Genomic DNA, 26,899 nt, shown 5'->3' with positions numbered 1-26,899 from the left:
CATAGCGTGTTCGTGTAAATTAGTCACTGCAAATGTGGGGATGCGGGCTGAGATCTGTGGAGATCTATGGGATTTCAGAAAATTTGTGGGCACAGAGGGCTTCTGGGGAGAAACATCTTGGTGGGGCTGGAGGCAGGGGCAGGAGGTTGGGAGCACTTGGTGGGGACACACTGAAAATTTGGAGCAAGGAGTCAGCAAACACAGTTTCTCCCCCAATTTGATCACTGGCTTTTCTCATTCTATCACCTAACGTGGCCAGCTCCCTGTCAAGGCCTCAGTTTCCTCATCTATAAAATGAGAGAAGGGATTGCTTGAATGGTCTCAAAACCCTCTAGGGTGCTGATGACACTGGTCAGCCTTCACAGCTACCTTGCTGAGCCCCTCTGGGACAGAGAAGGGCCCCACTTCTTATCCCCAGAACTCTGGTTGAGGATTTTCTGCAGGTGGGATGCCTGCACCATTAGACATTTATTCTAAATTACAATAATAATACAGTAGCTCAGCCCTAAACTAGGTGCTTCTTGTACAGAGTTTTATTTACCTCTTACCAGAATCCTTGTGTAGGTAATATTAACTCCATTGAATGGATGAAGAACCTGAGGCTCAGAGAAGTTTTTAATATTGCCAGGGTCAGCCATATAGTGATAGTTGAGCAGGGAATGCAAGCCTAGGTTTGTGTCATGTCACAACCAAGTCTGGGCTCTCAATGCTGTGCTATGTGATTTATCCATGACCCTTTTTTTCTCTGGATCTTGGCTTACATAAGTCTAAAGTTCTGCTCTATACACCTCAAAGGAATGGAGGGGATTAAATGAAAGGATTAATGGAGGGTAACAAGAAAGCATTTTATACCTTTAATGCCCTCATATTGTAATGGAAACATGAAAGGTTATCTGGGATTGGATTCCTATTCATCAGAGTCAGCATCCATGGAGGTGAGGGTCTTCCTACCCTTCCCAAGGAGGTTGGGATTCTGCCAACATTGGAGCTCTGGCCCTTCCTGAGGCCTCCTGGATTCAGTGCTCTGGGGGGTCATAGCCCCAGACAGAGGCCGCAAGTGCTGGGGCCATTTCTTTCCCTGTTGATATTTCCCTAGGATCACCTGGGACATATCCAATGCACCTAGTTTTAGCTGGGAAGACCTTGGCATTCTGGGAGACAAGGTGGGGACTCAGGCAGGAACAGGGTCGTTGCTGACACAGAGAAATGTAACTCTTCTAGCAGCAGCCCCAGGACATCAGCAGGGGTGAGGGCTGTGCTCAGGGTGCAAAGGTGGGAGTTGGTATTAAAGGTCAAAATTGGGCTCCCGGTCAGGCATGAGGGCTGCGAGTAGTGTTGATTTTGGTCATGAGGCCAGGGGACAAGGAGTGGAAGATTCACCACCACCGCAAAAACACCTGAGCCCCACTTATCTTTTTTTTCTGTTGATTGAAGTTGTCAATTATGACCCCAACGAAGAGATTGAGTGTGAAGAAGCCACCGAAAATGATGAAGATGACGAAGTACAAGTACATGTACACATTGTCCTCCCACTTGGGCTGCAAGTTCACCTGTGAACAGACAAAGTGAGGCATGGAGAGCAAGTGGGTGTATGTTTGTGCTCATCCCTGAGACAAAGACACGGATGTGGGTGGTTTATTTGGGAGGTGATCCCAGGAAGCAGGAATGAGGGAGGGGGAGGTTAAGCAGGAGAAAAGTTGATGAAGGGGGTGTTGTTAAGCAGGCCAGCACTGGGGGACAACAGGCACTTTATCCTGTTGGGGTTCTCCAATAAACTGTGTGGAACACACCTCAGAATTGTACCTCTAAGACACAGGGAAGCTGGAACACTTCTCTACAGACTCCCAAAACTTATCTGTGAGGCAGCCCCTTTGGACATCCAAACCCCGCCCTTGGGGGAGGGGTTGCCGAGCGAGCCGTAAGGCACTGAAGAAAGTCAAGTCTCAGATGAGAATCAGAAATGTAGCACGTTGGTGGACTCAAGAGGCAGGCTGAGGGGATCTGGGGCAGGGCATCGGCACTGTCTGCCACAGCAGCAAAGGGTCTTGCCTCAGCAGCACCCATCTCCTCCACCTGGCTGATGTGACAGTACCCTTGTCCTAGCCACCACGCTGTTCCTGCCTCTGCCCAAGAGTGCCCTCGTACACAGTTCTGGAGTGGTTATCTGATACTTTCCTCAATGGTGAGCAGAAAAGCTTCGAAAGCCTGGGTAGTGTGCCTGGTAGGGGAACAGGTGCGGTTGGCTTAAACACTCAGTAGAGGGCCAGCTGGACACTGCTCCAGGGAGGGACAGGGCCAGGCTGTTGGGGGACTGCCTCTTCTGGTACCAAGGCCACCCTCAGTCCATTTCAAATAGACTGATGTGAGTGGGATGCACGGAGGGGCAGGCAGTCGTCATAGCAGGCTGAGACTCACATCTCGGGAATCAACAGCTGCATACATGATGTCCATCCAGCCTTTAAAGGTTGCCTGGAAACAAGGAGTAGAGGCCACTCAGTGTCTGCCTATCGTCTACACTGAACTCTGTTTTGATTCACTGATTTGTCTGTTTTTCTCATAAAGCATGGGACCCCTGGAACCAATCCTCCATGTGTGCCAGGGCTAAGCACAGTGCCTGGCACACCACAGCTACCCAGGGATTATTTGTTGAACAAATGCATGAACAAATAGTGGGATGCATGAAGGTGTGGGTAACTGTGTGACAAATATATAAGCAATTGCATCAACCCCTGACTGAATGGAGGACTGAGTGAACAAGATGTAGGCAAGGTATGAATGCATGAGTGAATGGAAGTGTAAATGTGTTTGCCTGTCATCACCACCAGCACTTTCTATCCTTACAATAGACTGGAATATTACCATCTAGGAGAGGATATGCAGTAGAAGACTGAACAGGGGGCTGTATCATGTCTATTTTGTATAAGTAGTGAATTCTAAGTCATCACCTGATACAATCCCATTGAAGGTTCATCCCTCCATTCTATTCTACCATCCCACACTTGTCTAATTGCACCACTGTGCACCACTGTGACATTGAATCAATTGGTGAGGCTCTTTGGCCTCATGCTAGTCCATAGGAATGGGGAGTGACTTCAGCTCACACTGAGTGCTACCCCTTGCAAAGTCTCTACATAGCATTTTGTGGAAGACCCCAGACCTTCCACATTATCAAGCAGCCAAAGGAAGAAACATGGTTGATCTCAGGACTCACCACCTGCAGAAGGGCGAGGTAACCCATTGCAACATTATCGAAGTTGACCTTCATGTTGACCCAGAAGAAGCTGCCAGTGTGGTTCTGATCTTTACAGTCAGACATGTTATTCACGATAGATAAAGGCACAAGAGAAAGGTTTTCATTGGTTTTGTTGACGCACCGCCCAAACTTCCCAGCAAAGAAGTTCACACCCATGATGCTGAAGATGAGCCAGAAGATGAGGCAGACGAGGAGGACGTTCATGATGGAGGGGATGGCGCCCACCAGGGCATCTACCACCACCTGGGGGGAAATGTAAAAGGATATGGAACCCTTCTTGCTGGATCCTACTTCTGTCTACACTCACTCAGCCTGCTTCAAGACCAGTGGCTTTTGGGAGCAGAAAGAGAAGTGGGTTAATTAGGGCAATAATTCAGACTCAGAAGACTGAGAGACTCTTGGTAGCTGAAGATGGACTTAGATCTTCTCCCTAAACTTCATTCCAAGCAGGTTTTAGGATCTTTCTCCAGGACTGAGAAGACAGGTGAACTTACAAGTACATGCATGTTCATATAAGGGTGTGAGTGTGTGTGTTGTACTTGCACATACAGACTTCTAGGACCTTGCTTTATTCTTAAATGCAATTTTAAAGGAGCTTTAACAAATACAGTTTAAGGTGTGCTTCAGTCAAGAATCACTGAAAACCATATTCACGAACTTGCTTATTTGTAAAGCAGCAACCTTGAGGTAACATAAACTTCAGGGACACCTGGGTGGCTCAGTCGGTAAAGCGTCCGACTTCAGCTCAGGCCATGATCTCCTGGTTCATGGGTTTGAGCCCCACGTCGGGCTCTGTGCTGACAGCTCAGAGCTTGGAGCCTTCTTTGGATTCTGTGTCTCCCTCTCTCTCTGCCCCTCCCCCACTCGTGCTCGCTCTCTCTCTCTCAAAAATACATAAACATAAAATAGAATAAAATAAAATAAAATAAAATAAAATAAAATAACTTTCAAACTATTTCAATCATAAGCTAGTGTTTGTGAAGGTACAAATGAATTTTTAAAGTCTACTTTTTTTTTTAACAGAAGATTCCATGCTAAAAAATGTAGAAGAAATGATTTAAAAAAAATAAAGTCTCCTTTTGTTTTTGAAGACAGGATGTCTTCTTTGAGTCAGTGTTGGAAGAAAGCAAAACCTCACTTTCAGTACCTGGAGCCTTTTGTAATTATGAGGAAGAGGAGGAGGACAAATTAAGGTCCCTTGTACCTCCCCGTAATTCAAGGGTCTGGCTTATGAGTATTCCATTGTGAGGAAGACAGGGCAAGGTGGAGGTGACAGCAATGGGTGAAGAAAGGAATGGATGAAAGGGAAGAATCCATAGGACCCCATGGCTCCACTGGGTGGGACAGGATGCTTTCTGGCGGGTGGTGGCCATGGTGCTGAACTGATGGTGCCACCACATTTAAATGGAGTGTCAGAGGGAAGGTTCATTTGCCTTGGAAAGATGAAGAGTTTGGAGTGTTTCAAAATTTTGGCAATAAGGACAAGAGGCAGGATGGAGAGATGGAGGCAAACGATGTTGAGGCAGGATCACTTCACTAAGAGCAGGAAGGGGTCAGTCTGAGTGCTGCTCGATGTGATATTTGAGGTGGGAAGGAAAGAGAGCTCATAAAGGGATGTGAAGGAGAACCAGAGCATTAGGACATGGCAGTGCCACCAAAGTCCCGGCAGGAGGTGAGGACCCAGAGTCCACTTGTGGGGGTGGGCCCAGAGTTGGGTCAGGGGCATGGAGGGCATGGTGGGGACAAGGGGGTACTAAATGCTGCAGACCAGAGCACTTTGGAGGTAGATCTTACCCGCATGCCTTCAAATCGAGACAGAGCCCTCAGGGGCCGCAGGGCACGGAGGGTTCGAAGGGCTTTGATGGATGCCACATCAGAATACTGCAGGATCTTCGCTATAAGACTTGTCAGGGAGATCTGAGTGCAGGCAGAGAGCAAAAGTATTACTCTAGGTTCCAGAAGGTCCTGGTAAAAGGAGACAGGAAATCCCTGTCTCTGTCCAAGTCATCATCCTGACTTCCATCTTATTCCAAACTCCAGTGAAAGGTCTAGAGAGAATTCAATCTCTTCCCCTTTATTAAAGATTTCATTCATCACTTCTCTGAACTTCTGAGAAAGAAAAACAGTCTTGCACACCATGACCGTATGGTGTGTAGGTGGTCAAGCTCCCTGTATATTACCTTCCCTTTCCCTTGAGGCACCAGCCGGGCTCCAATAGCCTTGAAACTCAACTTTCAGAGACTTGGAGAGATGACATCCCTTCATGGGGGCTATGCTGAAAGTCTGTTTTGAAGAATACAAAGTGAGCCCCGGCTGTATTTTCTCAGAAAAGTAGAGTGGAAAGAGTCTGGTCTGGGTGGGGTCTAATTCCCTCTCATCCCCTGATTCTTTTTGTGGCCTTGGGTCAGTGCCTTGCCAGTCCAGGTCATACCTTCACCCTGTGTAAAATTAGAGTCCGAGTAAGAGTGTGGCATGGTCCATGAAATCCAGGTTTGACAGAGGGCTGAGATATAATGACTGGGTTGTGACTCCCTATTGGTCTGCCAGCTTTTCACTTTTTTTTAAGTGTTGACCAAGGGCTACAAAGGACACAAATTGATGTGGACAAATGGTCACACCTTGTAGAAACTTTGAAGTTGCCAGGGTGGTACCATATGCATAGGCTTGAGCTTGCCAGAGACTGTGACCCAATCTTGGAAGACCCCAACTGCACTATGACTGGTGGGCTGAATTCAGGCTTGGCTTATCCTGGAAGCTAGGTGGGGATGTACACCAGACCTTCAGAAAGGAAGGGGTTTACATATGAATTACATAGAGCCTCAAGCAATGTCTATTCTCGAAATAAGTAGCTTATTCCACCAGCACAGAAAGCTGGAATGGAAAGAACCCCCTTTCTTCTTCCATGCAAGGCTCCAAACACCAGCAGATGGCACCCAGCTGTCTGGCTGACAAAGGGTAGGGAGTTTCATGCTGGGCCCTATTCAGTTTTTTTTCTCAGCCCCCTGGGAGGGCTGCCTCATGTGCAAAATCTATAGTTGGAGATTCAAGATCTGGGGTCACTCTATCCAAGTCCACCACCACTCCCACTGCTCAGGCCACTAGCCTCCCAACTGGTCTCTAGGATTGTGTCCATTCCATCCATTCTCCACTGCGAATTTTATTATAATCGTGTGTGTCTCTTACTCCCAACATTTACTGGTACTTCATCACCCTCGGGTTAGGTTCCAGACTCCATAGCTGCAGACTCCTTTTTCAGTCATGTTTCACCTATATATTCTACACAAATAAGATTGTTCCTTAAATGTGCCTGTGTCTGTGCCTTTGCTCAGTCACCCTTTAATTAAGATTGCACCCCCCCAGTCCTCTTTGCACCTCAATGCTCCTGTTCATTTTAAGCCCTATGTCTAATGTCACTTCCTACATGAACCCTTCCCAACTACCCCACCCCCACAGGCTCATGTCTCTCTGTCCCAAAGACACTAATTATTTCCAGCAGTGCTCACCTCCTCACCTCTCCCCCCTGCCCCATAATAGGTTTATTTCTCTCTGTGTGTCTTATCTGCTGGAAGATTATAGCCAAAACTCCTGGAGATAGGGAGTTCTTATTTCTTGGCCTCTGTCTCTCCCAGAGCACTTCATTAGACAATACTATATTCAGTAGTCATAAATAAACATTTGATAAATTGAAGAAGAGATAGAAACATGTTGGGATGGATGAGAGGAAGGAGAGAAAGAAGGAAGATGGATGGAAGATGGAAGGATGTTTGGATATGACGAATGAATTAAAGGATCGAAGATGGGGGGCGCCTGGGTGGCTCAGTCGGTTAAGAGTCCGACTTCGGCTCAGGTCATGATCTCACAGTCCGTGAGTTCGAGCCCCGCGTTGGGCTCTGTGCTGACGGCTCAGAGCCTGGAGCCTGCTTTGGATTCTGTGTCTCCCTCTCTCTCTGACCCTCCCCCATTCATGCTCCGTCTCTCTCTGTCTCAAAAATAAATAAACATTAAAAAAAAATTAAAAAAAAAAAGGATCAAAGATGGATAGAATAGATAGTTGAAGGGAAGGATGGAAGAAAGAAGAAAGGATAAAATATGGAAGTATAGAATAGTGGGTGGATGAGATAGATGAAAGGGAGAAGAGTGGATGGCTAGGTAAATTGATGGATGAATGGGAAGAGAGAGTTGGATAGAATAAATCAACGAAAGAGATTGGAGAATGGCTAGATGGTTGAACAGTCAGAAAAGTGAATCAAAAGGTAGAAAGATAGAAGGATTAAGGGCCAGTTGATAAATGAAAGAAAGGTTAGGATGAATGCATGGGCGGAAGAGAAGAAAGAAAGAAGTATGAGAATAGATGGAAAGAGGGAGAGGACTGACAGAGAAGATAAATGGAAGAAATAAAGGTGAATGGGTGTTTGGAAGAATGGAAAAAGGAAGAGCAAATGGCTGGATAGATGGAAGGAGGGATGTATGGAAGGAAGGATGGATGGTCATAAGGAAGAATTAGGAAGAGGATGGATGGAATGAGTGGGTGACCATTGAAGGTGGTGGGGGCTTAAACTAGTGTAGGTCAGAGCGACTGTGCCCCTAACAGAGGTGGGAAGCCAGAATAAAACACTTTTCCTTCACTTACGAATAATAATTTTATATGCACAAAGCTATCACCCGTGACTCGGATTTCAGGCCTCCTAGCTAATCCCTGCAGTGCTGTGTCTTGCTGCTTCCAGTACGTTGGTATCAGGAAAAGATGAGAATTGAGTGCACAGACCTGCTGTGGGGGACCTGCCAGCACAGGAGGCTGGACGGAATGTTCTGTACTGGACCCCATCCAGCTTCAGGAGGCAAGCACCAAATACAGACACAGTTCCTGACACCTCTGATGTGCAGCCCTTGGTGCTGGTGGCTGCTGGAGTGTGGGAGGCAGAGACATACACAGCACGTGCCTCCCCCCGCCTGCGGGGACCCGTAGCTGTGCTGCAGTGAGCAGGCAACTCAGGCAGCCATCCTGCAAAGCCGAGAGGGCAAGGGCCTGGACAGAGATGGAGGACTGTGGTGGTTAGGACGAGGGACAGACCACTCCTGGCTCTTGGGGGCTAAGAAGGCTCTTAGGGGATTTCACTGAAGACGGTCTCTTCACAGCTGTGAGGAGACATAAGTCTATCAGATGGGAGGCACTTGGTAAGCCCTCTGATGCAGGGGTTGGTGGCCAAAGATTAGTATGAATCTGAACACATAAGCTTCCTGCTCAGCGCCTCTCCAAAGGGACCCTTTGTCTCTTTTAGCGCCAATGGGGAGAAGCCGGTGGGGCAAGCACGGGTGATTCTCGGTCTGGCTGTGCACACATTGGACATGTCCGGGAGCTTTGATAAGACACCGATGCCTGGACTCCACCCAGGACCAGAGAGATCGGAATCTCTGGGAGTAGTGGCATTTGTTCATTGTATTTTTAAGAGTTCCCCGGGCGATTCTAAAGTATAGCCAGGGGCTGAGGACCACTGAGTCAGCAGGTGGGAAGATTCCCTGTGCTGTGCAGTCCTCGGCTCCCCTAGGTCCAAAAGCCCTGTCAAGGGATGCAAGGGCATAAGACCCTTGAGAGCCACATGCGTCCTCTTGCTTTAGACATAGAAGACGGAGGGCAGCAAGTGGTCGTTCTGGATGGAGACCTAGGAACTGACGACTCACCTGAGCACCACCACTGTGCCAGAATCATCTACTGCCTGATCTAACCATTCACAGGTGTGCAGGGTTATTCTCAGATGCCTTGCTAAGTGCTCGAGACTTTTCTTTGGAGTGGCCCGTGAAGCGAGGCCTCAAGCTTTCTTTGCGTTAGCTGCAGCCATCCGTCGTCACAAGTCGGGGCCCCGGTCCCCACATGTGCCAATGAGCCACTCACGTTCACGATGAGGAAGTCCAGCCAGCACCAGGCGTTGGTGAAGTACTTCTTGAAGCCGTAGGCCACCCACTTGAGCAGCATTTCGAACACAAAGATAAATGTGAACACCCTGTCAGTATATTCCAGCAAGGCCTTCACCGTGGGCTTCTGGTCAAGGTAATAGTCTTCAAAGGCCTGGAAGGAAGAATGAAAGGGGGCAGAATGGCAGGCTTCCTGGACCCACGGCACTGGAGTCCAGTGACAGGGAAGGACCCAGCCAGCCCTGCCCTCAGCCCCTAGGAGGGCTTTGGGAACCGGCTTGCCCATATCGTTTTGTTTTCTCTGCTTGGCGTGGGTGCGGGGGGTTTGATGCCATAGGGGAGGAGGCACTGTGACAGATAAACCAGGACCCCCTAGAACCGACGGGGCACGCAGCCTGGCTTAGTCTTTGCAGGGATGCTGAGAGCAAAGGAGAAAGGAAACCTTCTCAAATTGGGGCTTGGAAGTGAACCAAAGGGAACCTAACAGCGACTCGGTTTAAAAATGAAAGCATCAAAGGATGTTCACAGGCAGTTCACAAAAATGAAAGTAAGAATCGCCGATGAACCTCTGAAAAAGAATGTTCCATCTCACTGGTAATTAAGGATTTTCAAAGGAAGAGATGTCGTTTTTTCTCTTATCAGACTGGTGAAGATAAAAAAGGACGAGGGTGAGGCCAGTGTTGCCGTGGCTGTGGGGAAATGGCTCCTCTCATACCTGCCTGGGGGCTGAAATCTGGTTCCGCCTTTTGGGAGGCCAATTTGGCAAAGGGAATCAAAGAGACCCAGCAATGCTGCCTTCAAGAATTTAGCCGAAGGACACTAGACGTTATTGGTCCAAGGGGCCAGTGCACCCGTCCCCCAGCTGCTGTGAGGTCGGCTACCCACGGCTGGTGGATGCCCCCTTTCCTGAGGACCTCCTTGGCCTGAGGGGAACTGCCTGCACCTGCAGAAATGCCTGGGACATCTGCAGACAGCCGCAGCCAGTGACTGTCCCCTTTGCATCAAGGTGGGACAGCTCCGTGACACCCTTAATGCTCCGTCGCTCCCGTGGGATCAGACAGAGGCTGGACCTCATGGGAGCCTTGCAGCTCCTCTCCCCGTCCTGCCTCCCTCCTGGGGTCCATCCCGGAGTGTGCCCTCCACAAACTGCTTGTACAAGAAGCCCTGCTTCTGGTTCTGCTTCTAACCAGACCTAAGACAGGAAAGAAGCCAGTGTCTTCAAAGGAGGCTACATAGACTATTCAATGCTTATTAGAAGTGAACCCAGGGATTGTTTAAATAAACGGTGGCACCGTCCGTAATGGAATGCACTGTAGCCACTAAATCAGATAGTAGGAGTATATTTACTGTGAGAATTTACTGAGAAATTACAGAATGCATAAATGTGGTTTCAGTTTTGTAATATTTATGTATTATATGCATAAAAAAGATGGGAAGGAAGTATACCAAAATGTTTTCAAAGTGAGATTCTCTTTGAGTGATAGGAAAATGGGTGATATTTTTTCTTTACATTTTGCCATAATTTCCAAGTTTTTTTTTTTTTTTTTGCACTTTACTTTGTCAGATGAAAACTTGTGTTATTTTTTTTTTTTTAAGTACTCAAAGTAAAAGCATAAGGAAGACTAAATTTGGTGCCAGCCTGTTCAGTCCGTTGGGGGAAGGAGATGGGGAGGTGAGGGCCCAGCAGCTGGTGCAGGATCCGCGCTCCCTGCTGGGAGAGAGGGGAGCAGCTGGGGTGAGTGGAGGAGAACAGAAAGAAGGGAAGGAGCAGAGGAGCGTGGAGAAGAGAAATGAGGAGAGAAGGCCCATGGGGAAAGACAGGAGCCAATGAGGTAATAAGGAAAGTACCTTGTCAACAGCAAATGTGACCGTTGTCCTCTTCAGGGAGGACAGGAAAGAGGGAAGGGTAGGGGAAATCACTGCTCAGCCCCCTCTGGCCCTGCAACGTGGCCTGTGCCCCAATGCTCTGCAGAGCCGGTGACAGCAGTGGACCCTCACCACCAGTGGCACCTTCCGATGCTGCCACACCCTCCCCCGCGGTGGCAGAGCAGTCCTGTTCTGGGGGACTGGTGCCATTGCCTGCCTAGTCACCTGTCTTCTAGTCATCGTGTCTTCTCACCTGCCTTTGCTACCCCCCCCCCCCCCAGGGCTGAGGACACACACTCAGCGGTTTTGGCACCCTTCCCGGGAAATCTGGCATTTAAGTAGGTGCCCAGATATCCAGTAGATTCTTTTTAGGGAGTAAGTGACACCCAAAGGGCAAAACAAGTGAAAACGCTTGGAGCCGTGAGTCAAGAGAAAGGGCCTCTTGTCCTACCTTTAACTAATTAGCTAGGCCCCTTTGTGTCTTTGGGCTGTGACTTCCTCATCCATAAGGTGCAGACACCTGGGGACGATGAGTCCCTTCCTGTGTCTACATCTACGTTGGTCCATCAGGAAGATTAGCTGAGGTTGTGCAGGGAGCGTGAGACCAAGGCACTGTCAGAAGCATCCTTCCTCGTCCCTCAAAGCTGGGCTTTCAGCAAGGGGCTTCAGAGGCCTAACTCAAAATCCCTGACTTAGGAATTCCTCAGAAGCTCTGTGCCTGTCAGGCCTTGTTATTCAAAGTGCGGTGTGCAGCATCAGCATCTCCTGGAACTTGCTGGAAATGCAAATTCTCAGGCCTCACCCGAGCTCCGATTCGGAATCCGCCTTCAGACCAGCTCCCCAGGCAATTACATCTTGACAAGGGCCGATGTGATCATTTGCTGTGAGCTTTGAACAGGTAATAGTATTTGCAAGGGGCTTCAACTTGCAAGATGAAGAAGGATGGCCGTCTTGGTCCCGGGCCTTCAGAGAAGGCCAGTGTTTGGGAGGCTCGGGGGGTAGAAAGCCAGGGGCTTGGGGGTCCAATGAGGGCAAAGGTAGGTTTTGCTACTGACAAGCTGGGGGACCCGGGACAAGTGCCTCAAGCCCTTTGAGCGTCAGTTGCCCCGTCTATAAAGTGGGACGCACGCCCTTGCTGCTTGAAATACCAGCCGCCGGGTTCAGCAGGCCGTGACGTGGGCACCTCGAGTACCCACCCCGCCCTGTTGCTAGAGGAGCCGCATGCTGGGCTGCAGCTCTCCCGCCAGCCAAGCTTGGGGGCTTCCAGGCTAGGAACCGGGGGAGTTCACTACTGCGGCTCTAGGACCTTGGGATTGTGGGAGACGCCATCTGGAGGGCTCGGGGGCAGGGACCCTGCCTCCCCTTACCAGAGACCCGCTGCTCAGCAGGATCATGAAGATGATGAAGCTCTCAAACCAGCTGTGCTCCACGATGCGATAGCAGGCCTTGCGCACCTGCCAGCCCACGGCCCATGGAAACTTGCTGGCGTCCACTTTGCAGCAGGGACAGTGGCGAATGCAGCCTGTGGGGAGAGGTGACTGATGACGAATGGTGTCCACCTGGGGCGGGAGGAGCATTTTTGCTCTAGCCCCGCTGAGACACCGTTCTGCAGGGGAACCCGTCTGCCACCCCTTAGGAAGGAATTCTTCTCTGGAATAAGAGAGATGCGGCGGCCCTCTCGGGCGGCCTCCCGATCCTGCCCTTTGGGGGTTCTTCCCCGCCATTGGCCTCACCCACTCTCAACCCCTCCCCAACTGTTGTCCTTCTTGGAGAGGATACTGGTGACCCCTGTCCTACACCCACCCACTTCTGGAAGGCTGATGAGCCACGGGGCCCGGGCCTGGTGCTGAGGGGCTATGCCCTGAGCCTGTGCTCACTCGAGGGGCCAGCACATGGGCCGGGGTCCAGTCCAGCCCAGCGTCGTGTGGAACTGGAAACTCAACCAAGTGTTGTCGTTTCTGAATTTACAGAGTTTTTATTATTGAAGCCACAATTACTCTCACAGTATGAGCTATGCATATATGTTCACTTACTGCACGTGTATCTATCAAGAACACAGTGTGCCTTCCCTGTTCTCAACACTGAGGGAAAAGGAGAGTAAGATGCATTTTCTGCCTTCTGGACAACACGGGTCGTGTTCAGGGTGCTACAGCTGTAGACATTTTTTCTCCCTTTAAGAGTCACACGAAAGGTAGAGGGACACAGATGTGGCATGGCCCTCCTCTGGGTCGTTTATGTCCCCAAACAAGAGTGTTTGCCTTTTTCCCTTTCCACCTCGAGAGCGCTGGTTTATAACTCGGTGAGGTGTTTCAAAGGTGAGGAGGGAGGCCTGGCGTCAGTGGCCATATCTGACGTGGCACCGCTAGGCTGCTGTGAGCTGTGGCGTTCGTGTCTGGCACTGGCCCCTCAAACTTGGAGATGAGGCAGCGAGGGGTCCTGTCTGTCTGTCTCCTGCGGACCCCGGGCCGGGGCGTTGGGCACGCAGGTGCCCGGATGAGAGTGTGCTGCACTGGATTCTGGCCCGAATTAATGGCAACGCGAGGAAGCGGGCAGCGGCCGCTTTACCTTCCGTGAAGCAGTCATCCGGCTCTTCGAGGTCATCCGCCAGCTCGGGGATCTTCTTCAGGATCTCCTCCGGATCCAGGCAGTCCACTGTGCTGCCCTCTGAGGAGCTCGTGTCGTCCACCCCCTGCAGGGCAGAAGCCTGGGGGCAGTGAACTCAGCTCTCTGAGGGGCCCGGTGAGTCTGCACATGGTCGTTGCAGGTCTGCCCGGCCCGGGGCTCCCAGATGCAGGGAGAGCCCCTCAGGGCTGGACCCACCACAGCGGCCCTTGTGTGTTTGGTGCCTTGCCGGCTGAGGCCCAGAACAGGGGTGCTGTCTGTGGAGCCCCAGAGGTCAGCTCTGTGAGGCTTTAAACCTCCAGGCCGCTGATGGAGTGCTGGCGAGGGCCCGAGACATGGTGATTACACCCATACAGACTCGGCATTCACTGGGCTTGAATATTTAATCACGGAGCGATCCTGCAGGGGCCCTGCTGCCCTCCCGGCAGCTCCTGCCTTATAATGTCTCCAGATGAATTCAATTAGGAGTGGAAGCTGCTCTCATATTAGTAAACCCGATAGCTTGGCTAATGGACCCAAATGGTGGGGCAGGTCCCCATCTGTCACCGTCAGGCCCTTCTCTGCCTGGCCAGGGTCATGGACAAAAACACCAAAACCGAAACCAAAACCGATACCCAGCAGCTGTGTAGTGAAAACACTGAGTAGAGAAAACTAGCCAGGGGGATTCTTAGAATGCTCTGGAGGAAGCAGGATGTCCACACGTGGAAGGCAGCAGCCCTCACCCGGCAAGGAACCAAGTGGCTTATGTTCACCCAGGACCCCCCAACCCCATCTCAGCCCACCCTCTTAGCTTTCCCTGCCGTGCTCAGCCTTGCCCAGGGGCACACAGCCAGTGGCTTGACATTCCTCAAGCTGAAGGGCTTGGCAACTTTGGGCATGAATGATGCCTTCCTTATCTTTGCCCAGCCCGGTGCCTGTCACGACCTCAGCTCTCAGTGGCTGGATGTCAAGTTAAATTCCTAAACTCAATGCGGCGGTATTAAAGATGCTAAATCTTTCTAGATACCTCTTCCCTGTAGCTTGATTCCATCAAAGATTTGTGATGAAACCACCAAGTTTCTTTTTGCCTCTTATAATACATTCCTAAACCCCACTTTTGCTTCCTGCTCAGTCTACATAAGGCTGTCAGTACCCTACTCATACAGACAGCCTCTCCAGAGCACCAGAATTGTTTTTGGCTGGAAAACATGATGTGGACAAAAGAAAGTGGGGGTGGGGGGAGTCACAGGGAAGACTTCCTCACCCACGAGCAACTCTGACTTTCTGTCTGCTGGCTCAGAAAGGCACTTTCTCTGTGTCTTGTCTTTTGTTCCCTTTTTTCCTGGCTGTCATTTTCTGGGCACTTACTCCATTTCAGGCAGGAGCTAGACACTTGACAAGCAGCATCTCATTTAAGCTTCAGACGAATCCTAGCGGGGAGGCATTAGGATTCAGTTTCATAGATGAAGACGAGGAGACTCAGGGAAGTTGGGGATCTGGTCCTTGTCACCCCCCCCCCCCCCCCAACTTGTGGAACCTCACTCTGAAAATAGTGCTGACCAGCCCGGAGGCTAGGACAAACCGTAACAATTCTCAGGATGAGACGTGAGCTTCCGTGGTTGAGTGCAGTCTGGAATACCACCTCCCCCGCCACCCCATCCCCTATCATCCCGCCGGTCGGTGTCCGGCAGGCTGTTCAGCGTCTCCCGGAAGCTCACATACCTACCTCTGCGGGGCCCCGGGCGGGAGACTCATCTTTCCACTTCTCACCCAGGTGTGGAGCCAGGTCCTCAGAGGACATTCCAGAGCCTGGGCTCCTGGGTGCCATGTGGTCCTCATATCTCCCAACTTGCTGTGGCTGCTCCTGCTGGCGAGAGACAGCCCCATCTGGGTACCTGTTCCCGCCCTCAGCTGAACACTTCTCAATTTGAAGACATCTTGGGCCTCGTCGTAGCCTGCCAGCGCTAAGGACCTGATATGCACAACATGCATACATACACACTTGCGTGACGCGGGCGTGGACTCTCTATATCCAGATCTGTTTAACTCTTGGCTCCATTACTTACAAGCTATGTGACCTTAGGCAAGTGAATTTAACCTGTCTGATCTTCATTTTTCCCACCTGCAAAACTGAGAAGGCAAGATCGACTTTATTCCGTGATTCTGATGACTAAATACGCGAATGCTTGTAAAACACTTTGCATGAAGTGCTTGGCTCAATAGATGTTAGCCATAACCATTCTTTCTGGTCCAGAGGTCGGAGTGAACGTGGCTATCTGAAGTCTCCCAAGGACCCAAAGTAACTGAAAATGCCTCTGAGTGGAGACAACCGTCAGAGTTCATGGCCTTTATTCTGGGGATGGTGACACCCTGCCCTCGGCTGTCACCCACACAAAGGCATGTAAAATATGGCAGCTGATAATAGCAGCTGCTGGAACACAAGAGAAGTGACAGCTGCAGGGGAAGAAGGCATTGGAAGAGCTACGGACTCAAAGCACAGCTGTCTGAGGCCACTCAGTGGCCTGGCCGGCAGCCCTGCATGTCCCCAGGCCCCATATGGATCCCTGGCTTCCCACATTGTCAGAAGTGCATGCCCTGACTCACTAAGAGGCTAACAGAGTTGATATGTCAGCTAAAGGTAGTAGAGAATTGTGCAAAGTATTTAAAAATATATATATATTGCCAAAAGGCTTAAATGTGCTTTAAATTCTTTCGTGCCAAAAGGAACAAGTGTCATTTCCCCGTGACATCTTTTGTTGGGAAAAGCTGGATACATGAGTCACACAATGATCCCTAGGCTTCTACCGAAGATCAGAGGAGTATTGCTCTTGGACGACATCTGTTCTTAGAGGAGTCTCATTAGTGCCTTAGGCACAGAGCCTGGGTTGGGCAAAGCGAATGGGGCAATCGTGTGAAAGACAATCCCAAGCACCACGAAGTGGCCTGGGACTAAAGTGCTGCCCGATGCTTGCCTGGGGAACTCCGATCCTTTTTTCCAGGCCCTGCTCAAATACCACCTTCCCCAGAAAGCTTGGCATGGCTTTTGCTTCCTGACGTCAAGTGCTTCTATGCTTGGCTTGCCCGGCGCTTATCAAGGCTGTGCCATTGACGATGTTGGAAACCCTCCATATTATACTTTCTCTCCTGCCCCTGTCCCTCCATCCCTGAGGCCCCTCCCTACTTCCTGTGGCTTGCCTATGGGAGAACTCTCACCTGCTCTTGAGGGGTCACTTCCTGCTGGGAGCCCTGAGCACCATCCTCCTCACCAACCTCTTCACCATCCTCCTCACCATCTTCCTCCAAGTCATCAAGGTCAGATTCACCCTCAGCAATGGGCACAGAGACCCATATGCTGGGATTGGTGATGAAGTCGCTGTGGTTGACCCTGGGGCCTCGGGGCTCTGGGAGCCCTTCGGGGCTCCCCGTGGCTACATCGGGAGCAATGTGGTTCTCAGCTTTGGCACTAGACAGTGGGAGTTTCACCGCCAGCTGGGGCTCTGCCTTGGGCCAGGGTAGCAGGCGGGGCCTGCTGAAGAAGCTGCAAAGGGCTTTCCGGGTACGATGGCCAAATGCCTGGATCCGTGCCAGGGCCATCTGCAGGTTGTTCACTTCCCCGTCTTCATCTGGAGCTGTGAGGTTGTCAGCGCTGAAGGAGTTCAACAGCAGGGCAATGAACAGATTGAGCACCTGGAGGGAAGGGACGGAAGCAGAGATGGTCCAACCAAAGAACTGAGCACCTACATGGCCCACCAGCTCGGCAGCCGGACGGCAGGGTGGCCACAACTGGGCCTCTCCCTACCTCATGCTTCCCCTCTTAGGGGAATGGACATTTTGAGAGCCACCAATGGGAGCCTTTGGGGTGTCCCAAGTGACTTGCCTCACGTGGACAAGGCGTAGAAGCACATTCTCCACCACAGAGGAGGATCACCCCTACCGACCCAAGGGACATTCAGGGACAACGGAGAGGAGCGTGTACGGGTCTGCCCTGGGACCACTGGGTTTTGGGATCCTCACTCGGGGATCCTGGGTCGTCTCCTCACTGCTTCCAACTTCATGTTCTTCACCTGTAAGTGTGAGTGTAAGCAGGGAGTGGATGTGAAGAGGAAATGATCTGAGGGCTGTAAAAGTGCTCAGGGAGGCAAACTTCCTGCCTGAAGGTTAGGGGCCCCTGTGGCTCTGCAGGGATGGTGAGCTCAGCCTGGAAGAAAGGATCTTCAGCCAGCCTCCAACTTGGGAATGGAGGGGAAAGGCATCTCTGCCCCCACAACCCGAGTGGGAAAGACTTTGAAGAGCCTGGATTTGTTGTTTTGTCTCTCTTGGTTTAGCTTTCTTGTGTCTGTAAAACTCTTACGGGAAAAGCATCCAAACCGGTTGACTTCCAGGGCTGTAAGAAAGGCTTCTGGGAGTCCACATGCTCCCCTACAGCCAGCACTGGGCAGCAAGAGTGCCCAGGACCACAGTGGGTGGGGGAAGGCTGGGAGCGAGGAGCCAGGCTGGGACAGAGAAGGGGTGCTGGGGCCAATTGGCAGGAAAGCCGCCAGGGGGGCTCCCCCAAATGTGGGAGTGGATTTTGTTATTGACACTGTGGCATTGGATGTTGTCCAGGACCCAGCTTCTCTCTTTCATCTTGCCTCACCACGCTGGCCCCCCTGCTCCTAGCTGGGACCTGTGTAGCTTAGAGAAATCAGTCAGCTCTTCCTCCCTTGGAGAAAATTATCTTCTGAGACACCCTAGAGTGGAGAAGGAAGTTTTTCTTCAATAACTAACAGCTAACATTTGCTGAGCTCCTGTTGTGGCCCAGACACTGCACTAGGCAATTTTCATATGTCATCTCCTGTAATTTAATTCCCCTGGTAAGCCTATGAGTAAGCACTATTTTCTTGATTTTAAGGAAATTAAAGCTTGAGGAGACTGTCTCAAGCTTGTGCTGGGTCGTCCAGCCTTACTAGTGGTGGAGCTGGGGAGTTCTAAACAGGTTCTTCCATCCCTATCCTATGTGCTCACTCAAACAAGTCAGGCAGCCGGCCAAGGGACAGTTCTGAAAACGTGCCCCACGTGACTTTGCAAAGTTTGAAGGCTTTACGGTCAGGGAGGTGTGATGGCGGAATAAAATGTGCCATGTCAAAGCTTTTTAGGGTAACCCGGAAGTCTCCTCCATCGCCCCGGAAACAGCGCCCCCAGAGGGGCTCAGCACTCACCACCAGGTTCCCGAGCACCATCACTGTTAAGAAAAGGATGAGGCATATGGATTTCTGGCCAACTTCCATGCAGGCCCACATATTCTCAATCCACTCTCCACACAGGATCCGGAAGACGATGAGGAAGGAGTGGAAGAAGTCGTGCATGTGCCAGCGTGGCCATTCTTCGTTGGGCGCAGAGATATTGTGCCGGTTGTCACGGTAGTTATCCCCCAGGAGCTGCTTGCCAACCAGAGCGAAGACAAAGACAATGATGGCCAGGATGATGGTGAGGTTCCCCAGCGCCCCCACTGAGTTCCCAATGATCTTGATGAGCGTGTTTAAGGTTGGCCAGGACTTGGCAAGCTTGAAGACCCGCAGCTGCAGAGAGACAGAGACTGTGTCGGGTCCGGGCTGCTGTTCTCATCACCTGTCATCTCAAGTCTTGATGTGGGAAAACCACAAGGCAGCTTATTTCATTGGTATGGGATGTTTCCAGGATGCTGCTTTTAGAGACTTTTCTTTCTGTCATCACTCAAAAATATGAATACCCTTCTACGATCTTTATATATATAGTCAACATGCTTCAGCAAGTTTTATACTTGGGGTGGTGGTCTTGCCATACATACTCTATTCTGTAGCCATGGGCTTCCTGGATGTTGGCCTATTCTTTGGGGGGTGCGGCGGGGTATGATGGAGCTCACAAATAAGTGAGGATGGCCCACTTTTGACCTGAAGAAATGTTAGCCTTCCGCAGGTAGGTCAGGACCCACTGCATCCGAGAGGTATTGGTGAACCGTATCTTAGGTCCTTTCTCATCCTGGAGCCATGGACAACTGGCCACAGACAGTTGCCCCTACTAGTCTGCAACTCAAATATATGATTTCACAGACCCAGCATTCATATATTTATTTAGTTGACCAACCAAACCTCTCAGGCCGTTGAATGCCAGCCACATATGTGCATGGCACTGTGTGAACCTCTGGGTGTATGGACAGAGATATGTGGGCTCCTTCCCTCATGAAACTAATGGCTTAGTTACAAAGACTAAGCAAAGATGCAAAAAGCCTTCATTGTAAGCCCGAACATGCTAAGTCCTAGAAGAGAGCATTAACACTATGCATAAAGATATCTAAACATTTAGGGGCGCCTGGGTGGCTTAGTCAGTTTAGTGTTGGACTTCAGCTCAGGTCATGATCTCATGATCTCATGATCTCACGGTTTGTGAATTTGAGCCCTGCATTGGGGTCTCTGCTGTCAGTGTGGACCCTGCTTCAGATCCTTGGTTCCTTTCTTTCTCTGCTCCTCCCCTGTTCTCTCTCTCAAAAATAAATAAACATTAAAAAAAAAGATGTCTAAACATTTAAAAAATACACTTGTGTGGTTCTCTAATCATGTTGGAAAGGAATATCTGGGTTTAGCTGTCATGGGTACTTATGAAGCATCTATTACGAGCCTGGCTCTGACTTAGGGGTTAAAATGCAATGCTGAACAGAACAGTGCAATAATTTTATCAGCCACACAGCAGTAAGCCCCAAGGAAGGTTTGATCTTCTTATACAGGAAGTTCCATACCCACTTCCCTAAGTGATGAGGGGCAGGGGGTAGGGGGGGTGTTGTGATGGCCTATGTTCACCTTAGGCCTAACCTGGTAGTTATTCTCCTCATACTGGAAGCAGAGCTTAAAACACCAGTTCTCTTGACAAAACGTAGAGGCAGGAAGTAAGTGCAAATAAACACTGAGCATTGGAAACTAGATGGAGCCCTTTTGCAGAGGGTATTGGGAGAACGTCAAGTCTCCCTGGCAACACGATCGCTACAGGTTTCCACTCTCACGGTAAACTCTGGATAAGTGTAAAGGATAAGGCCAAGACTGCAGTGGGGCCCTAACACCACCGACCATACCACAGAGCCTTATGGGGCACGAATGGGGACAGCGAGGGACATATGGGTGTGCTCACTGGCACATAAGCAAAAGGACCAGGTGTTGACTCTTGCATTAATTGAATCTGACTAAGTTTCCACTGGTTCCTTAGTTAGTTGGCGTGCGGGTGGAGAGTTTAGAAATTAATATTAGAGTCCAGTTATGTAGCAGTTTTTGTCCACCATTAAGCTTATATTAAACTGTAAGCAAATTGTGTGTAATTGTCATTACAGGGCACAAATCGAGTGGTCCTCTATGAATGCTTTTGTAGTCTTTATAGAGGGCAAGAAAACAAGATGTTTTTACTTGCTCTTCCAGAGATATTTGGGCTTGGGGGCCTCTAGCGTTAGCTATCAGTCAAAACACATTTACAGAGTGCCTGCTGTAGAGCCCCAGAACGTGTTGGCTGGCTCTTGCTGGTTCTTAGAACAAGTGGTCCAGGAGAGCAGCCCAACTTGCATCCATGATTCCCGTGACCCTCACCTCTACCCCCATGTAGTTGCTTTCTGCACACTTTGGCCAGATTAGCAATATATCAAAAATAATTTCTTTATAATATCACATAATATTTATAAACTGTTTCTTTGATGTGCTGCTAAATATTACTTCACATTTAATTAGCCATTTCTCTAGTTAATCTCATAATTAATATAAAAACTTCTAATTGGAGGGAAAAACTGGACGGAAACAAACCAAGTTGGTAACATGGGCATGTTTGTATGGAAATACATCCCAGTATTTTGAGTCTCAGGGTTAAACTTGTCTATATATTTCCAACTTACTTTAATGAGGATGCTTTACTTTTAGAACAGAATGAAAAGTAAGTCTAAAGGAAAGTCTGTCTTCTACAAGGGAGGTTAACCCCTGGTGATGAAATAGGCCTTGTGGCAAATATCGGCAGACAGGGTAATATGGCAGAGTATACTGGGTCCCCCTTGGGTTCACCTTTCCATTAAAAAGTTACTAAAAATGCTGGATAATAACCTCTAAGGCGCACTGATGATCTATCAATAAAGTAAGTAGGTTCTTCAGCCAAAAACTAAATAAATATGGGAATTCAGATATATAAGCAGATTGTTGAAGCTAGCTTTTCCACCGAAGACCTTTGCAAAACTGAAAGAATCTGGCATACATTTTAATGGTCTCATGAGGTATGGAGAGCAGGAAACATATCTCAGGGCCGTCTAAGGTAGAAGATCTAAGAGGAATCTCTCCCCCTTTTAAGACTAGATCCTAAAGAGCCATAACTTTCACGTAAGGACAAACCAGAAATAAATGCAGGAAAATGCCATGAAAATTAAATGTCTGGTGTCAGATACCAGGCAGAGGAGGGGAAACTGATGCTGAGAATTTGGACCCCCGAAGTGGGGCTCACACAGAATTTTAGCTAGAATTCACACTACTTAGTTATTTCCAGCTGAGAATTTAATTTAGAGCAGTCCTACAAGGTGTCTTACAGACATAAATGCAAATACTCTTTGAAGAAACCAGCCTGCATCCCAGGTCTTAAAGCACCCCATCAAAAGTGTCTAAGAGTTGCAGTAAAACAAATACCTAAATAATGAGGCATCATGAATAAATGAGATTTGGGATGTGCATGTGGAAACTGTCATTCAATTTCTTTAGGTAATAAAATTATTAGCCAGAGATGACAGTATAATTGGTTATAATATGCGTAAAGGAATAAACCACAAACTGGAAGGTATGTGCAGAGAACAAGAAACTATAAATAATAATAAGTTTTGAAAAATAACTAAGTGGAACTTCTAGAAATGAAGAATATAACACAACCTTAAAAAACTGTATGGACGAGTTTCACATCAGATGTGATCTAGTTTAGGAAAGAATTAATGTATCCCACCTATATTCAGAAGGGAGCCCAGAAAGACATAGATGGAAAATACCAAAGAGGTGTAAGAACACTGAGAATAGAGTGGGAGAGTTTAATATACATCTAGTCAAAGTCCAAGAGAAGAAAAAGAATGGAGTGAAGGCTAGACTTGCCCATATAATGTCTTTGAACTTTGCAAAACTGAAGAAAAGCACAAATCTATAGATTCAAGAAGTCAAAGAATCCTAAGCATTATAAATGAAAAGATAAACCCATACCTAGACATCCTAATGAGATTACAGAACAGCAAAGACAAAGAGAAGGTTTTAAAAGCATCCAGACAGAAGGGAACAACGGTTAAATTGAAAGCTGATTGCTCATCAGCAACCATAGAGGCCAGAACACTGTGGAATAACATCTTCAATGAAGTGAAAGTAGCCATCAACTAGAATTTTACATCCATTAGAAATTTTTCTTAAAGATAAGGACAAACTGATTGGTAGATTTCAGATAAACAAAATTGAGAGGTTCTAAAAAATCTGCTTCTGGCAGAAGGAAAGTGATCCCAGAAGGAAAGTGATCCCAGAAGGAAAGTATTATTTGCACGAATGTAAAAAGAGCCAGCATGAGTGTGAATCTGGATACGGCAATAATGTCTCACAGGGCATGGCAGAGACTGGCTGTATGGTCACACTTCGCTTCTGCTCATCTCAGACACAAAGGAGGACAGTTTCCCAGTTTTACTTGCAAACAGTTGAGGTCGTGATTGGATTCTGGCTGAGGCAATGCAGACGGAGACAGAAGTAGTATACATGACTTTCAGGCATACCAGGAAACACTATGCACTTTCGCATCCCCTCTCATGGCCTCCGTAGAGGCCACCTGTCGAAGATGGTGACATCACACCATCCTGGATCCCCGAGTCACTCCTTGGAGCAGCCACTCCAGGAGAGCTTCTCAACTAGCACTAAATATGTTGTGAAACAAAAACCTCTCTCATGTTAGCTCACAGATGTAGAGATTGTCACCGTAACTAGTTGAACGTATCTTTTAGAAAAATTTTTTTAAATGTGTATTTATTTTTTGAGAGAAACAAAGAGTGCGAGTGGGAAAGGGGCAGAGATGGAAGGAGACACAGAATCTGAAGCAGGCTGCCGGCTTTGAGCTGTCAGCACACATCCCAATGAGGGGCCCAAACTCACGAACCGAACCGCGAGATCATGACCTGAGCCAAAGTCGGACACTTAACCGACCGAGCCACCTGGGTGCCCCCTCGTTGTACTTACCTTAAGCAATGTAGAAATTGGTACATTGAAAAGAGCTGTTGCCATTTCAAGACATCAAATGTGTGGCACTAGCTTAGTGGTCTTGTCATGGACAAAAAGGAAACTGGAGGCTTAGAAAGCACTGATCCATGTTGCAATGGCAGAACTGTTGCCTGCAATAATTCTGGGGCAGGTCATGAGCCTCAGGGACCAGTAGCCCCAAGGGAAGGTTTTATAAAACAGAACCTTAGTCTTGCGGGTCAGTTGCAATTGGTTACATTTGTCAAGAGGTTACAAGAAAGGGATGAACTTGGAGAATATTGGCTGATTAATAAGAAATAAATGGAAATAGAATCCAGATGTTTAGAGCCTGGAAACTTTAGGAAAGTATACTGCTTTAGATCCCAATCAGTTAAGCAATAGGATCAAGCCTTTAAGTATTGAGGACCAACTAAATTTTTCAATGAAATAAAGCAAATCTTAGCAAAGATTATATTGATGTTGTAGCCACCATTTGAGAGCCACAAGCTGAGACATGGAGATGAGAAAGCAAAAACATAAAGGGCAATCGCGAACTTTGTCAAAGACAGCACTGTGGGAGTGCAGGCCACAGAGAGATCTGAAGCCATCTTGAAGGATTTGCATTGCAAAAGAAACCATGAGCCCTGACTGAAAAAGCCCTTGACTATGTAAACCTGAAAACAAGGCCATCTTTCCACAAGCAGGAGGCAAGCTTTGAAGATTGTAGGACTTTCCTCGAATGTGGCAATATCACTTCTTAAATTTTTTTATTTTAGTTTACTTATTTTTTGAGAGAGAGAGAGAGACCATGCAAGTGAGCAGGGGAGGGTCAGAGAGAGAGGGAGACAGAGAATCCCAAGCAGGTTCTGCGCTGTCAGAGCTTGAACTTGAACTCAGGAACTTGAACTCAGGAACCATGAGATCATGACCTGAACGAAAAGCAAGAGTCAGATGCTTAATGGACTGAGGCACCCAGGAGCCCCAGGAACATCATTTCTTAAAGGAGTTCTACTTAGAGCCGACTGGCTTGCATCACACGATGATGTGAGTGAGGAATGAACCTTTACTGGGTTAAGCTATAGAGTTTTGGGGATTGCTTGCACAGTCATTGGTTTTTATCGTTGATTACATCACATAGCTTGTTTTAAACAAGGTAAAAATAAAATACTTAGCACAACAGCAAGATGGGAATTCCTTATTACTAATTAAGTCATATGGCTTTTTAAACACAAGATGAAATGAAAATGCTTAATATTAACACAGTGGTAAGTTGGGAAGGGGTAACTGGAGTGAAAAGTGGTCTTGGAAAGTAAAGGTTTCAGCTCACTTTTGACTTTAATTGAGTAATTTCTAAGGTAACCACTCAAAGAATAAAAACAGAGTAGTTTTCAAACCAATAAAGGAAGAAAATGGAACAGGAAAAAAACAGTTCAAAATAAATCAAGAATTGAGAGAGAGAGAGAGAGAGAACAAAAATACTAGGACAGATGAAGCAAGTAGAAAACCCAAAATATAAAGATAGACACAAATCCAAACATATCAGTATTCACAATAAAGTAAGTGGGCTAAATGTTTTGGTTAAAAGATAAAGATTGGATTGTCAGAACTAAATAAGTATCCAAAATCTGACTGTATGCTATTTATAAGACACATATAAAAACCCTGAAGATATACAAAAGTTGTAAGTAGAGGGTGGGTATAGATACATCTTTCAAATTCTGAACCAAAAGAAAACAGGGTTATTTAATTAACATGAGTCAGAAGGGACTTTTAAGGCAAAAAGCATTTTGAGGGAGAAAGAAGGTCAATTCTTACCGATAAAAGTTTCACTTTACAGGGAAGATATAACAACTTAAAATATGTATGCATTTAATAACACAGCCTCAAGATAGTACCATAAGGAGAAACAGACCATGCCATAATCATAGTGGGAGATATTTTTACACACTACCATCTCAGTAATTGCTAGAACAGGCAGATAAAAATACACAGGGATTTAGAATATTTGGACCACACAATGAACTTTCTCTACCCCATGGACATACGCAGAGTATTGTACCCTGTAACTGCAGAAGCCACCTTTGCAGGTGAATAAGGAACATTTTCAACATGCTGGGCCAAAAGAAAATTACAATAAATTTCAAAGCATTAAACATGCAGTGTATGTTCTCTGACTATAATAAAATGAAGCTAGAACTCGGTGGCATAGAGATACCCAGAAATTAAGAACTGAGCTTCTAATTAACCTTTGAGTCAAAGAATAAGTCAGATTTGAAATTAGAAAATATTTAGAACCAAACAATAAGGAAAGTTCTACATATGAAGGCAGTTCTTAGAAGGAAGTCAAGTCTTCAATGAATATATTGGAAAGGAAAATAGGTTGGAAATTCCATCTTAAGAAGTTAGAAAAGCATAAAATATGTAGGACAGAGGATGCAATTAAGAAGAAGCAGGATTACTTGAAATAGAAAACATCAATGAAGGAGAGGAGATCAACAAACTAAAAGTTGGTTCTTTGAAAAGACTGAATTGATGACCTTTGGCAAGGCTAATAAGATGAGAGAAAGCCCACTTGGTGGTATTTTACTATTTTTAAAGAAAGAGAAAGGTAACATAAGTACAGGTGATATAGATCCTTAAAATATAATGGCATAGCATTCATGACTTTATGCCAAAAAAACTTGAAAATTTAGATAAGGGAAATTTTTAGAAAAATATAACTTACCAAATCCAATTTGAGAAACAGAAAACCTGACTAGTCCCGCAGCCAATAAGAAAATTAAGTCAGTAATGAAAAACCTTGACCTCAGATGGCCTCATTGGTGCATCCTACCAACCCTAGAAGGAACAAATCACTCCAATCTCATCCAAAGATTGGGTGTGGAGGAAGAGGACCATTTTTCACCTCTTTTTATGGGAATTCGCCCAGCCTTGATACCTAGATGCTAAAACCCGGCAAGGGAGTATAGGAAAGAAAATTAGAGACCAAATACTACTCATCAATACAGATGCAGACATTTTAAGCAAATTATTAGCAAACTGAATCTTCCAA

General features: G+C 47.7%; 1 protein-coding gene across 3 annotated transcripts in view; it reads right to left on the bottom strand.

The window, feature by feature from the left end:
* SCN10A (sodium voltage-gated channel alpha subunit 10) overlaps positions 1 to 26,899 on the bottom strand; it is a 94,728-nt gene that overhangs the window by 10,981 nt on the left and 56,848 nt on the right. For 2 of the 3 annotated variants that reach the window (XM_049628985.1, XM_049628988.1), the window contains 10 exons: positions 18,829 to 19,188; positions 16,844 to 17,317; positions 15,357 to 15,497; positions 13,595 to 13,718; positions 12,397 to 12,551; positions 9,144 to 9,317; positions 5,048 to 5,170; positions 3,212 to 3,496; positions 2,416 to 2,469; positions 1,413 to 1,550 (listed from right to left, as the gene is read on the bottom strand). In XM_049628985.1, the coding sequence (XP_049484942.1) occupies positions 1,413 to 1,550; positions 2,416 to 2,469; positions 3,212 to 3,496; positions 5,048 to 5,170; positions 9,144 to 9,317; positions 12,397 to 12,551; positions 13,595 to 13,718; positions 15,357 to 15,497; positions 16,844 to 17,317; positions 18,829 to 19,188 (2,028 nt within the window). The remainder of the gene's footprint in view (positions 1 to 1,412; positions 1,551 to 2,415; positions 2,470 to 3,211; positions 3,497 to 5,047; positions 5,171 to 9,143; positions 9,318 to 12,396; positions 12,552 to 13,594; positions 13,719 to 15,356; positions 15,498 to 16,843; positions 17,318 to 18,828; positions 19,189 to 26,899) is intronic. The other variant, XM_049628987.1, reaches the window with a different exon arrangement.

This window comes from Panthera uncia, chromosome C2 (assembly GCF_023721935.1).
Source record: "Panthera uncia isolate 11264 chromosome C2, Puncia_PCG_1.0, whole genome shotgun sequence".
In the NCBI taxonomy this organism is placed as follows: Eukaryota; Metazoa; Chordata; class Mammalia; order Carnivora; family Felidae; genus Panthera; species Panthera uncia.
Note: the sequence above shows the minus strand (reverse complement) of the source record. Positions and strands in the feature narration are given on the sequence as shown.